The sequence below is a fragment of the Solenopsis invicta genome, chromosome 12, assembly GCF_016802725.1.
Source record: "Solenopsis invicta isolate M01_SB chromosome 12, UNIL_Sinv_3.0, whole genome shotgun sequence".
Taxonomy (NCBI): domain Eukaryota; kingdom Metazoa; phylum Arthropoda; class Insecta; order Hymenoptera; family Formicidae; genus Solenopsis; species Solenopsis invicta.
Genome location: NC_052675.1, coordinates 9,205,673 through 9,221,406, shown reverse-complemented (window position 1 = coordinate 9,221,406; position 15,734 = coordinate 9,205,673). Strand labels below are relative to the sequence as shown.

Sequence of the window (15,734 nt, the reverse complement as noted above, 5' to 3'; positions counted from 1 at the left end):
CCTCATATACGTATATCTTTTCAACTGTACCTCTAAGAAAATTCAACAAGAATAACGAAATGAGGGCAAAAAGAAACTAAAAGTATTAAGTTGCTGATATCAGTGTTTATCTTGCTGCGACTTGCAGCCGGCATTAATTTTTTTTCTTTTTTTTTTACATTAATCAAAGATCTCTTTCAAATCGTCGTGAAAAATGTGGTAGGGTAAAGTCGGTATATACGCCGCAGCTATCGAAAATTTAATTTATCAAGTATTATTTACTATATTTAAGGAAAATAAATTAGGCCAATGAAAACTTTATACTGTTTACTATTATAAAAAAATTTTAAATATAAAATATTTTTTTTCTTATACTTGAAAAAGAAACTTAAAAAGACCCTTGCATTTTTGTCATATAAAAAAAGTGGCGGGATTTACGACTACTCACGTGTAAGATAAACGACGCATCGATAATTTACAAATAATATTTTCAGATATGATATAAAATAACATAATGGCTTACAAAATGTGTTTATAAAGTTTATTAGGGAATAAGAACAGTAAATATGTATACAAAGTAATAATAATGCAATATTAAAGAAATTAATATGCACAGACATCAACAGAGTGTGCGCATTGTGTTCTCAACATAGCGCTCAACATAGAGTAAATGCTGCTTTCCACGCAGTGTCTGTATTACGGTAAATCCCGCTCGCTGAAAAGGCCGTATATCCTAAACAAATGGAATATACAAGATATCAAACTAAATAAAGAATACAAGAGCTATGCACTTGAATCTTGCTTGTATTTCATCCTTTACTATCGCTCTACATTTACATATCATGAAATAATCATTAAGCCTTTTATATTTTCTACAGTAATTATTTTACGTAGACGGTAATACGATCGCGCTACTTCTACGTGAAAAAATTAATTCAATTTACGATATTTTCGTTAATATTAACAATAAAGAACTGTAATTACAATACAATACTAATATAACATAAAGGCACATAACAAAATAGTTCTGAGCAAACTATCTTTATTTCTTCTATTTTTTCTGACTGCTGCGGCGTACATCCCCCCCGCGGCGTAAATACCGACTTTACCCTATTAGATAAATTATTAGGTTACAGATAAATGGATTGACAAGATAAAATGATAGGTGACGGTGCAACATTTCTGAGTAATTATTTAACGCGCAATATATACCGCGATAATGTGAGTAGAAATATTTCTCTCGCGGAGATATGTCCGACGCAACGCATGATTTACTACTGACGCCGGTCTGACCCTATTCGAGCAACTACTACTCTTGCAACACGTCCGCCACGTCATAGTTTTTACCGCTCGGAAAAGAACGCGCTAATTAAGATTCCCTGATTACGTGTCTCGCGAGAAGCTGATAATAAACGCTGTCCATTCATATTTCAAGATGAGTATTAAAGATTATGAATACATCTCGATGAAAACAACGTTATAATCAAGCCTGAAAAATTGAGGTCTAAAGGAAAAACATTGCCAATTAGCACCTGGCAAGCCTGTGATAATTAAGCTTTTGGCTTTTGGTTTGAAGATAAATATTAAAAATGGGAATACTTCTAAAGGAGAGAGAGAGAGAGAGAAGAAAAAAAGAAAGAAAGAAAGTTATCTAATAAAGCTATCAGCTTGATTGCCCTTATGTTCTTGTAATGACTCTTCCCAAAAATTCTTTTAAACGGTTAAATCTTTTCTAAACATTCGCATTTCATACGCTACTCGAGTGCCCATATTTACGTGGATCGAGCCTATTTCGTTATAATTGTTTTCGCAGCGGTGAAACGCAGGATTAATCAACACCTTGCTTAAATTATCTTCACGTTCTTGTAATAATTTTGCAAAATCTTTTAAAATGCATATCTTTTTTTTACGCATTGTTCATATTCACGGAATCCGATACGCAGTTTGAGCGCGATTATTTGCAGAAGGAGTTATTGGCCGCGCCTATTTTCATTATAACTCTTTTCGTAGCGGTGAAACGCAAGTGTTTACCTCGCTGTTTCCCAGCGACTTGTTCGGTGGCGAAGAAACGACTGCATTCTTTCGCTCTGTACACAGCGATGTCTCCTTTCGTCATCGAATCTCACGATCGATGCTTCATGCTTTCTTGGCATTCGGTGCGTCGAAGGGAATCTTTTATGTAATTCTGAGGTATTCTGCATTTAACAGCTATTACAGAATTCGGCAATGCGTTACATGATCACATTCGATCGTTTTTATCGCCCGCTAGCTAGCAGCAGTTTTCATCGTGAAACACAACGCGAAAGGTAATTCAAGCAATTAGTAGAGCCCTATAAAGGGCTCTACACTGAAAAAAACATTTTTTATGTTCAAGTAAATTTATTTATTTTAACACGATTTCCTTGATTAAGAAAAATATTTCCCAAGAGAGTTTAAAAATAAATTATTTTATACTAGCTAGTATCTATTTAAATTTAAAGAAAATTGTGTTAAACTAAATAAATGTACTTGGACGTAAAAAAAACTTTTTTTCAGTAAACAACATAAATCAAATAGATAAAAAATAAGTGTCAGTAAAAATCAGCACTAAATTTTTATGGGCAATGTAACGTTTTATCGAAACGATTAAAGGCGCATTTTAAACGTTACACGCAAGGATGCGTATAAATTAAGAAGCGCAAACGTTGCGATTCACTTATCGAGTATTCTTCAATGCGACATAAATTAGAAGCGGGCAGAATTTTGCGTTCATTGAAACGAGGTAAGCTTTTTCTGAGCCCAAATATCAAAAGGAGAGAGTCGTCCAATCATTCAGGATCAAAAAATACGTAGCAAACCCGGAGTAAAATTAAAAAATTAAAATTACATTGATCATCTTGGGACAAGTTAAACTAGATTATGAAAAGAGTATACCTCACTCTCGAAATTCTTTGGAGTGGAATCCCATTCTAAAAGTGTGAAAATCCTGCCAGTCTTGATAAAGAGTGGCAGGATTTTCACACTTTCAGAGTAGAATTCCACTCTTTTAGATGAAATTCCACTCCAAAAATTTTAGTGAGCAATTTGTTACTGCGACGCAAATAATCTATATAAATATACATAGAGTTTAGCAAGTTTTTAGCATATCACAAATAATCTGAGATTTGAATTTCAAATTAAGGCATAATTTAAATGTATTTGGTGATGAAAGTAATGATCGTGTGCCTAAGCGGGTGGGATAGATTTGTTTTACCACTCGGAGGCAAATCTCGCGTCATGCAACGTTTAATTGAACTAATCGAGGCCACGACAGGCAAATAAAAACACTCTCAAGCCGCGCAGAAATATGTACGCCGTAATAAGCTGTCTATCGGCGCAGCGACCGGCAACCTTGTGATCCTGGCCTACGACAATCTGAAAATAATTAGTCAAACTAGATTGCACCGATTTCCTGAGCGAGCGCGGCGTAACGCAATAACACTCCCCAGACACGAGTCACCCTTTTTTTTTTATTATTGCAGCAATCCTTTCAATTCTGCAAAAACAATGCGTGTCGTTAACCCGCTTTGCGTGTACAACTGTGGTAACTTGTTTGACCCTGGAAAGCAACTTTTCTCATGGTACTTGGGCTCGCGCTAGAATGTCGCCTACAATCTTCTTGTCCGTTGATGTTTCCACGTAAAAACATATAAATTACATTACAAATGTAAATAAAAAAAAATGTTGAACGTGAGCAACTGGACCGGAAATTGAATTCCTTCGCTTGGACTACTGCTCTTACAATTAGTATTAATTTAAGCATCAGATAGCATTAAACTCTGATCTGATTCGTTTCTCGTTTTTATACATGTAAAGTACACAAAATTATGCTGAAAATTCAATCGCTCACGTAATCTTATTTAAATATTATTAATTAATTAATGTGAATTGTAATATAATACTGAAAGAAAAAATGATTGCAATTATCATAATTTAATTATAATGTATAATTATTTCATAATTGAGTGCCAATTATGTTTACTATATTTACAATTGTTTTCATTACGCAAATTATAGCTATTAATTATTACTACGTAAGCAAATGTTTGGAAAATGGTTGTATTTACTACCACACACACACACAGTGATTGAATTTATTATTCAATTTATTATTCAAACATTTTTTATTTTACTTTTACCATCCATCTCTTGATATTTTATTACATTAATATTTGAAATTGTCGTAATTTGCGGTAAAGTTTTTTTCACAGTTGACAGAATTATAACGTCATTATTACTAACATTACAACAATAATAACTACAAAATTGCTAATCCTAATTATTTTACCATGCAATTGTAGCAGCAAATGTCATCAAACCTTTTTCTCAGTGTATACAACAAAGATATATTATATGTATAATATAACAAAGAAGGTTCATCAATATTTCGGGACAAACCCATGGCCCAGACGTCGTGTCGTATTTCATTTAAAACGATACGATTTTTTTTATCAGGAGGATATGCAACATTGAGCAACGATCGTGTTTAATGCGTGTCCATGCGTATCTGACGATTTCCATGTACTCGTGCAAGTATATACAATCCCCCGCTCATTACATTCCTGGATAACTAGCCGTGGCGGCAATATGCAAGTTCACTGCATCTCACTTTTACTGGTCTCTCCCGCGTAGACCGGCGTCAAGGCTAACGCCGAAGGAAATCACGAATTCGCAGAAAGAAGAAAAAAAAAGGAACGCGAGCAACCAGCGTGAACGTGCTAAACGTTTCCTCCAGCCGACAACTAAGCCTAATGCCCATTACTGTTATTGGTCCGCTAACAAACGCCACTAATGAACGCGAAACGTTCGATCGCAAAAACTACTCGTGGATCAAGATCGATATCGGGAGCGAGTGCTAAGTAATTGTTTGTACAACGCGTAAATTTTTCGACGCGTATATTTTTGGGACGTGACTCTCATGCGCTCGTGCACACACGCCCAACGAACGGTCGGACGGCAAGTTGAGGAAATTGGGGCATGTGAAGATGCCCGGATGTGAAAGTGGTCCATCGTTCGTAGGCGTCAGTCCGCGCGATGTCATCATCAATGGCGAGAGGGGTGGGGTGGGGGGGGGGGGGGAATTTTCATTCACGAGCCGCGTGATTCGGAAAAAGTATTTCAATTATCGCACGAGCGATAATGCTTACCGCACGCACATGCAACGCTTGACTTGCCATGCACGCAGAATCGCGTTGACATTGCATTAACGGACTGATGAAGATGCGTGCGCGGACCTGTCGATGGCTAGGATTGCTATCGGGCGATTATGAAAGCCACCTGTCACGTAACAGTTAGCATAACTGAAAAGTGGAGAGCCACACTAGACCGTAACCAAGGCATACCACGGGAATCTTCTAAATCTGGCTCGGTACTTTCGTCGGTAAATCAAAGGATGAAAACTCGTCTGCGTTTTATCGTTGGCGTCCCATAAAAAAATTTCAAGAACACGAAATTTCTATTTTACAGAGTCTTTCTCTCTAATTTCATGAGAAAGAATCTCATCCAGAGATTAAATAAGCATGTCGAAATGCTTATGATTTTCGAGTGAGAATTGCAGAAGCTCGTTTCACGTTTCAGAAAGACAAATGGCATTGAATAATCATTAAATTTAATAGTCGCTAAGCGATATGTGAAAGATAAATGATAATGAGACGAATATCTTTCCAAAGACAGTTTTAAATGGATTTTAATAGAATCTTAAAAGATAGATTGGAAAAATATATGCAGAAATAAAAATTGTGGGAAAAGGTGCAACACGAAAGAATCTCCTTTGTTCTTTCGAAAATTATACGCTGAAAGAAACAAGTGTTCGCCATTATCATAATTTAATTTTAATTTATAATCATTTCAGGTGCCAAACATATTAGCTCCTTGCTTAAGTTTGTTCGGTTTTTTGCCTTCAATACAACATATATTTTTATTTATACGTTTTATTTTATTTTATTTTTATTCCTATACGTAAACGTTGAATTTTATAAAACCGGTTATGTAAAATTGCAGCCCTACCGGGATTAATAAAGTATATCTACCTAATCTATATGCTTATTCGAATCATACAAATTACAGCTCTATTAATTATTATTACTACATAAATAATTAACGAATATTTTAAAAATAGTTGTATCCACTAAAAATGTACATTTTATTTTTACCATTCATATCTTGCTATTTTACTATTTAAAATTATAATAATGTTTTTATTGTCGGCAAAACTATAAACACTAGGTTGTTGTCACTAACATCGTAGCAGCAGTAGTAGCAAACTATACAACTAAAAATATCTCACCACGCGATTATAATCATAAATGCCAAAACTAATTAGAAATTACCCTTACCACATCCATTCAATTCAGGTGTCATCGATATTCCGCAGAGTCGTCATCGTTATTTAATGCAGTTAATTCATAAATAATTCAAGAGATGTGGACATTTTGTTGCGGTTATCGAGATATAGGAGAAGCTACCCAATAGCTCACATTATATCGATGATCTAAAGAGGTAAGAAACCGACATTGCAAAATCGCGTGCCTCCTCCGAGCGTGCCTCTCTGACGCAACGCTCCAAGTCGCGCCTGCGATTAACGGCTGAAAGGAGCTAATTTGCGCGTGATAAAGAAAAAAAAAGGAGGGTAATCTAATGACAGATCTTTAGCAGGACTTCGCTGTCAGCGTCTGACAGTCCGCTAGGGATATTCGATTCGCTTGCCTGAACAAACGACACGCGGAGGGTAGATCGCCGGCGGCGACGGCGGTGGCGTTCAACCACAGCACGCAGTCACCCGCGAGCGGGATTATCGCTCGATCGCGACTGCGAATCCGCGAAATAGACGCGTGAAATTTGCGGATCGGGAGGGACTTGGGCGGAGCGCATAGAGAGCCGTCTCAGATCGAATAGTTCGGCTTCGGCATTTCCATAAGAGGAGAAAGCGCGATTGCGCGACTGGGACACACTGCCCGACGACACTTGCCGCGAGCTGGACTGTGGCAATGCGACGCTATAAACTTGGCCGGGAATCACCAACATGGAAGGGGAGAAATAGTCGCGGCGGCCTTCTCGACCCCTCCCGTCGACTGACGCCTACAATGTAGGCACGACGTAAACGAGCGTATGATAAACCGTTGCACAAAGAGTCGCAATTGAAAAGGCTGCCGGTTGAGGCTCGCCGCAAGGGAAAAAAAAATCGGTAATCTCTAGCAAGTAGGAAAAATATACGTTTGTAGTTATTACGAAGCGTGAAAGGGAGCGGAAAGAAGAAGAGAAAGGAGGAAAACGAGAGAGAGAGAGAGAGAAGTCACTCATTTCAGAGCAACAATGAAGATAAGATAAACACTGTTGCAACCTTGATAGTCAGAAATTTAACTCGTTAAGTAGACGAAAGGAAAAGTTGGTATCCTCTCACATACAACCGTGACGCACAATTCGTGCTAACTGCGATAATCGCTTACGTCTCGTATCTTGTTGTTCCCTCATTTTTACTAAATAAGATTCGATAACGGTAATCTTCGGTAACTTCGGAAATTCCAGATATTGTTTGTCGAGAAGATTAATTGCGACTTACTAAGGAGATCTTTCTTCCGAAGAAGGTTGTAACTTTCGCCTTACGGCTTCTCCAATTAAATGTGAATTTTTCAAGTTGCGCAATTATTCAATATCTTTAGATTTTAATGAGATTTGTTATCGTATGACAAAGTGTATTAAAAATAATATAAAAGTTAATAAGTCAATCGCGAACGATTTAGTTTTTCTCAGCAGTATTAATAACTTATAACGTTATTAAATAAATTGGGACACGTACATTCAAATACATGTAAATATAATAGATAGACATAACGGTGAAAAAACAGGAAAAATGGTAAAAGTTGAAAGTCTGCGGAGTTCGACTGATAAATAATATAAAAGCCGAAAACATGCAAAAATGGATGTTGCATTGTAATAGTTGAATCTCAACCAGTCTTACGTTACTTTGACATTTTATTCTTTTACTCTATTTTCGTTATTCTTTCACCGGCGCACACGTTACCTCTTTATATCATTAGCCTCAGCGATGTTTTTGCAAGTATCTAAATAGATTGCTAAATTTAAACAAACGTACTAATTTAATGTATGTAGCTGAAGAAGACTGCAGTCGAGTCGAACCTGGTATTGCAATTCTTATTATCTTGAAGAGATTCAACTGTTACAACATCCATACTTTTGCTCGCTTTCGGCATTTATATTATCTTTATTTTATTTTGTTATTATGTAATTATTTCTTTACCGATACCTCGACAATGTCACGCACGTGAAAGGTGTAATGTAAACGTGTGAATCTTATTACGGATGTAATTGTGCAATAACGTGGATATAATAAAAGCGAGAATGCGCGAGCGTGGTATACATCATTTCTTAGAGACACTTAAACTGTTAGTTAGCTTGGTAACATAGACCTTCTCTTGAAGAAAGAAAAAGAAACGCCAAGAAATTACTCGGCAATGTCAGATGGAAACTTTAGCCGCAGTAATAGAAAATGCGGTTGAGAAGGTAAAAACCTGCAGAGCGCAGAGACTACTACGTAGTCGGTTCAGAATGGAAATGCAAACCCAATTTTTATCGTGCACACGAAAAGATTCCATTGGCCATTGCGTCGTGACTGGCTAAAAATTTTATTTCGTGAATAAAACTTGGGAAATTAAAAGAAAAAGAATAATTAAATTATAAATTAGAATTTCAGTTATCATCAGATCAGAATTAATAATCGGCAAAAATGAAGTGACTAATTTCCTGTGTGCACTTCGTGAAGGACAGGGCACAGATTTAACGAGAAGTAATCTTGTACATTCACTTCTCGTCAGTATGCTCCGGTACGTTTTGTATCTACATTAATTCTTCGGCAAGCATGGAACGCGTCTATCATTCCTATTCGTTTACCGCAGCGATTCTGCATCATAAAACTTCTTGTACAAGCATGCTGGACACGTTCTCTCTTTCTCTCTCTCTCTCTAGTAAAGGTGCAAGGCTGAAGTTCATGCTGCGTGACGACAACCCGTGACATAAGAATTAACCGGCGATACGAAATTTCAACTTGGATCGAAAGACGCTTTCACCTTCTTTCACCTTCTTTCACCTTATAATTGGAATATATTTCCTGCCATCGATATTCGCCCATGTTCCTCGGACGGGAGCAACGGAGTTGTTGCGCAATTAAAAAAGACTGACCGCCCGTCAAGCCGCGCCGATTGCAAAACGAAGCCATAATCATTAACGAAGCAATAACGGCGCGAACCGTATGGAAATACCGTATTGTCGTTTGTACGACCCTTTTGATGAGCGTGACGTGTCGGGAAAGATTTGCTCCTCTCGGGAGAAACAACCGCTTGTCGACGCGCCAAGTGCATGTTGCCAAATCTTTGAAGTCTCAACAGCCGTACTTTGTTTGCTTGCCAGGAAGATAGCTTTCACTTCACGATCGGTATCCAGGTCTCTTGCTACTTTCTTTGGAAAATCGCCCCGATAATGTTTACACCGATCAATGGCGTTTTAGAAAAATGCCTTGTGAATTTCAAATCTCGTCTGTTTAAAATCACATCTACGCAGTAAAAAAAAATAAAAAATAAAATGTCCCAGAAAGTCCACTCTAAATTTTAAGTTAAAATAACTTTTATTTTAAGTTATTAAGTTAAAATAAGAGTTATTTCAACTTAACTTTTGAAGTTATTTTAACTTAAAATTTAGAGTGAACTTTCTGGGACATGCAAAAGTGTTAAATTAGCGTTTTATTTTTTACAGTGCAAATACACATACGCACACACACACACATATAATCTTTATAGTCCTGATAATTTAATAAATTTTATTAATTATATTATTAATTAATTGTCCTAAAAATAAAATCAATTTACATAATTTAGTATAATTATTAATACATACATATATATTTATTGTATAGATATTTAATATTTATTATATATAAATATTAAATATACAGTAAACATAGTAAATATATACTATATATACTGTATATTTAATATTTATATATTATAATAAATAATAAATGTACCGTATAAATAATAAATATGTATGTATATTAATAATTTATACTAAATTATGTGTATTGTAATAGTTTTAGGAAATGTATGCTCACTATGTAATCAGCCTATATAGAGATATATATTAGTCTTTTTCGGTAAAAATGAAATTTATTCTGTTGAATATATAATTACAACTTATCTTAAAGGTACGCGGGCTAAAGAATGAGCTAAAAATACATTATCTCCCCATATCTAGTTTCAATAAACGAAGTTAGCGTTCTGTCTGAATAGGAAAGGAAAGGAAAGGAAGGGAATGGAATTTCCGGACGGAGCAGGTGAAGAATCGGTATGAATGAAATCGCTGCTTGGCGCAGTTATTTTCGGAAGGAAGAACGAAGAAGCTACGCCGTGGCTTTGCCATTCTCGAAGAACGATATCGAATGTCAAGAGGTGGAGAGTGGGAAAATACACTTTCTCCGTGAACGTTGGGCGACCCACATTCTGGAATCGCTCGCCACGTTCATCGATGCTGATGTCCGTTCCGATGAGCGCAGCGACGGCGACGGCGGCGGCGGCGGCGGCGGCGTGCTAATGCAAGTATCCGATCGTAGGAATCAAGGTCACTCTCACGATTCTCCTCGCTAGGATCTTTTCGATTCCTTCGGATCCTAGAACGGAAAATAACCGATCCCTCCACCCACCACCATCACCACCACCTCTTCCATCGTCCGCGTCTGCAGCGTCACGGTACGCATCGCGTCGTATCGTACTATCGTGCAATCACATTTGTAATTGCGTCAATTTAATTTAAATGAAAAGTCCATAAATCACGTTTCCTCTATCGCCGAGGGAGGCTGTTGAACTTGAGGTAATTATTTCGGAGAGAAACTTTTCACGACTGAGAAAAGTCTTGATTTAATTATCCGGCGTTTTCTCGGTAACGCCTAAGCGCTGCATGGCATGGCATGACACGGCATGGCATGGCTAACCATAAACGGTTACGGACAACCAGGAGAAAGAGCGAACGCCAAATGCACCATACTTGGCGCATGGTAAAAGTAGCTGGCACGCAATGGTGCGCGCAATATCCCCCTACGCTCGCTAATTTATATATCGGAGTTTCTATTTGTTCCCAAGTGCGTCATTACGACGCACGTGTACGTCGGCCGATTTGAATGTTGGCATTGATACGCGGCTATCGCTCTCCGAAATACCAGGAAACTAACGCGAAACACGTTTACTAACGGTACACAGAGCTGTGTTTGAGCAATTTCGTTGGTCAAAAGACCAACGTCGCCTCGAACGATGAGCGACGGACACTTTTTATTCGAGAATCGCGGACTACACCACGCCACTCGTGAAGACACGCGCGTGTGCTCCGAAACACGTGTGTTACATTCACGCATTGATTATGCAAATGTCGGAATACTATTGACCATTGATTGTCTATTACGTCGATGATGCCTGGAGAGCGTATTTCAGCGCGTCTAACGAGTTCTCACGTGCCATCGCATAATGTCTGCCTTAAGCATTCAGTCGAGGATTCTCATTAGCTTTACTGCCTGAGTTTCACGCTTCCTCCTTCGTACCTTCGCAACCTCGACGAAAAATATGTGACAAATTTTTTGTAATTTTTTTTAGAAAGAGATCCCGTCACGCTGAAACTAAAAAAAAACAAAAAACAAAGAAACGAATTAAAGTTTATTTACAACGATTGAGTTTGTCTTAAAAACAAATCATGCGTTTCCAAACTATCAGTGTCCAAAAGCAACTCGCGAATTCGTTTAAGATAATTGCTATCTACGTGGACATTTTTATTGAATAATAAAAAGCTTAGGGAAACGCTCGTATTGTGATTAAACACATAATATAATAATAGACGGTCAGATTAACGAGTCTAATTAAATAATTCAAGATTTAATTCAAGATTTTAATTTTTACAATAAAATAGTAAACAATTATGTAGGAACGTTCCGGCTCTACTTAGCCTTCACCAGCCTATAGGATTCATTTCGAATTATAATATAATTAAAAGTCATTTTTACAACATTATTTTTTCTCTGTTTAAATATCTAGGGAAAATTCGTTGTCTTTAGATATTTAAAACATAGAAAAAAAAATTTTGTAAAAATGACTTTTAATTGTATTACAATTCGAATTGAATCCTATAGGCTGATGAAGGCTAAGTAGAGCCGAAACGTTCCTACATAATTGTTTACTATTTCATTGTAAAAATTAATATCTTGAATTAAATCGTTTATTTAATTTGGCTCGTTAATCTGACCGTCTATTATTATATTATTTTTATTAAATCCGAGCAAGATTTGTTTGTACCTACATTGTAAATCAATTATCTCGAAAAGTTATACCAAACAGAAGACAATGTGGAACCACAGACGACGCGACGCGACGCGGCGTTGTCCAAGCGGATGCTTTGAATAATCAAGGTCAGTACGCATTCCTCGAGAACTTTCCACGGACGTTTTGCCGCGGCGAACAATCGTCATCCACTTTTCCCTCTCGCAACAGGCTCGGCCGTTTAAGTGGCACGTAGCCGCTTGAATGAATGGAACGTACCAAAAAGAGAGGCGCTTATTGGACTTTTAAGCTCAATTTCTTCATCTCTAGATAACTCCAAGAGAATACGATAATTTCTATTCAAATTCTAATAGTACGGATACGCAATCAGAAGTTTCAGTGAAGAAAACAAACTTTTAGTTAATTGATGAATATCTTCATCTGGAAGATAGTCGTCGGCAGGTGTGAAGAAATTACGTATTATTAGCGTATCAATCGTGTGTCGCGTATATTCTCGCGGCACAATCTCGAGGGGAGATCTCGAGAAAACGGGAATCCTGTCGTAAGCGCGACATTGTCACGCGATATTGAAACCATATTCGTCGCGAGCTCCTGCGTCTTCGCAAGATAGCGTAATTACGCCGCGCTACCACGTGCCCCATCGCTGCGTAAACTATTAGATCGCGCCGACTCGTTTCTCTCATATTTTATTAAATTTTTCTGATTCACGCAACGGGCGAATTAAAGAAGGAAAAAGTTATTTAGAACACTGCTGTTACATTTTTCAAAGAGAAATTTTATCTCTCAAGGCAATTTCGAATCGCCTACACCGTGCAACCTCTCTCCAGAAAAGTATTCTTACGCCAACACATGTGTAATTATATTTAATCTTCTTATTCATGAGAAATCACTCGCGTTGTATAAAAATAACAGGGAGTCGAGCGTCAATTTACATTTGAATAAATTAAAGCGACGTTGATCGTTTCATCACCCTCGATACCACTCGTGTTTCCGATAATCCAAAGTGAAGTTTCAGGTTCATTAATGTCAAGATTATGGGGCGGGTCTGGTACATCTGGCTGGGTAGCGTTTAAGAAAAACAATTATACGAGGCATCATCGATACCATGACCTTTCTACGCGGCACATCGCGTCGATTTATCCATGGAAAGATCTATGACTGTTGGCACAATTAAAGATTAGATTTAATGCACCGTGATCGGGCTCGATATGGGAATACATATACCGTTGGGAAGTTACCAAACAGGTCCGAAGAAAGTTTCTTGTAGATCAAAGGGGGGAGTGAAATAAATGGCAAGCGTTTGAGAGGAATCCGATGAGAGTTTCGAGGAGGGTCTTTCTCCTCCTTGGTTCCTTCTCGTGTGAAATTAGCTACGCGTGGCTGAGAGATTTTATTAACATTTCTCTGCAGTATAATGTCCGAGTTCCTATCACTCTCGATCTCGGCGCTCGCACGAAGCGAAAGATTTCACTAATCTTCGTTAGAGATAGCCTTCTCTGCGCGCGTTGCACTGTATCACGGAATATAATACAAAGGATTTCATCAAATGTTATAATTTTCTATACTCTCTAAGCCCGAATCAGTGAAATTTTACTGATTTGCAGTCCTATGCTTGTAACTGTGTCATCACTGTCTCACTACTCACTATTTTTCACTGATTCCGATTAAGAAAGGGGCACTCTCACTGACCGAATTAGTGTATTGTCACTAAATAACAGTGCGTATATCACCGAATGAAATAGTTATAAGTATACCATTGAAAATAGATTATTCACTGTCTCTCAGTGAATAATACGCTGATTCCAATTTAGAGAGTATTTTCCTACCTTAAATTTTAGATATTTGTGCAGGCAACGTGAACTGCGATGCAAGATGCAGGATTACTAGCACATGTTGTTACCGCGTAAATGTATAATTATAATTTTATTCGTTATCATTTGTTTTTTATTTATCATTGTTAATATTAATAATACTATTATTAATATTTAATTTTTTTATGGTTAATGTTTATAATTTAACGTTGCTATTATAAGTCATTTGATGATACAAATCTCAAATCTATTTAGTGCCATTTCTCTTTCCAAACAGTGAATTTCTCTTTTCAGATTTTCACAAATAAACAACGGTTTATCGTTCGAAGCTGCATCTTCGCAAGGCGATTCAAAATTATTCGCTGTTCCTAAGTGCTCGAAATAATAGCGCGACTTACGTTAAGATAGGATATCGGTATCGTGCAACGGATTACGGTGTACTTTACGTAACCTTTAAAAGCTATAATATGTTTTGTGATTTGCATTATTTAACGCTGCGCGTCTGCTCGTCGTTACGAGCTAATTGAATTATTAGTTACTTTCACTCGGTCGAACGGTCGTTAGCATTGCTAATTGCTCCGGATTATTAATTTAGGAAAGTGGCGATTTTGCAACGACGATGATTTAAGAAAAGTTACGGGAGACATTCGTCTTAAGAAAAACAGTTGTGTTCGAGACGAGAAACACTTTATGGTAAACCTAAATGATTAAATGCGTAGAATTGATCGAATAGTACAGACATATGAATCGAATCATTCAGCGGAGAAACAACCTCGTAAATGTAACATCTAAATGCAATTTATAGATGCAATTTTCATGTCACTGTCTCTATGATGACAAACGTAGAAAATATGACGAAGCTGTCCAACTCCGATAAAGACAGGACCTCTACGCGAAGCGACATTATTCAATGACTCGAGACTACCGCACATTTCATTAACATATATTACAGTAATATTTCACTGATTTATATGAGTTACCAGTTTCTAGAATCTCTATTACGAATTCGAACAATCTCGACTTATAATAGATATGATAATTACGCCGTCGCGTCACGGCGATGCTTGACCGCTCGCCTCTTCGAGCTGTAATAGTCTAATGAGACTATTAGTGTACTCTGCCCTGTGATGAAATCACAGTTTGCGTTTCCACTCCAGTGTGTCAGTTATAAAAAAAAAAGTTGGCAATTATTGTGTTAAATGAATTAAAGGCACTGCGTACACGATTAAATAGGAAAGTCGATTGGTAGACACTCCGGATAATCGGACAGTCACCCGCATTTCTAACGATAAATCATTTGTAATTGTCAGAGAAAGCTGATTCCTGTATCAAAGTTGTGCAAATTATATTCGCGCTTTATTTACAAGAAAGATATTAGTTTTTTTTTCTTCCTTGCGCCAAGACCCCGCAGCAAATTGGCGTTCCGCGTAAAACGGATTTGGCTTTGCTTTTGCGGACTCGAGTCAACCTGTATAAGACGAAGAAGGTGTCCGACTGATCGTTCAATAGTTAAAAACAAGTACGTAATCGCTCAACTTTTACCGCAACTCCCATTTGGATATCGAGGGCACCTGCGTGCCGTTCTCGTCGCGGTGAAACT

At 37.4% G+C, this 15,734-nt stretch overlaps 2 protein-coding genes across 2 annotated transcripts in view; one reads left to right on the top strand and one right to left on the bottom strand.

Moving 5' to 3' along the window:
- LOC105195417 (all trans-polyprenyl-diphosphate synthase PDSS1) overlaps nt 1-15,734 on the bottom strand; it is a 55,197-nt gene that overhangs the window by 16,868 nt on the left and 22,595 nt on the right. The gene's annotated exons all lie outside the window — the stretch shown is intronic.
- Nucleotides 2,677-15,734, top strand: part of LOC105195423 (39S ribosomal protein L32, mitochondrial) — a 42,571-nt gene continuing 29,513 nt past the window's right edge. The window contains exon 1 of the mRNA XM_039456332.1: nt 2,677-2,740. Coding sequence (XP_039312266.1) covers nt 2,692-2,740 — 49 coding nt within the window. The 5' untranslated portion in view covers nt 2,677-2,691. The remainder of the gene's footprint in view (nt 2,741-15,734) is intronic.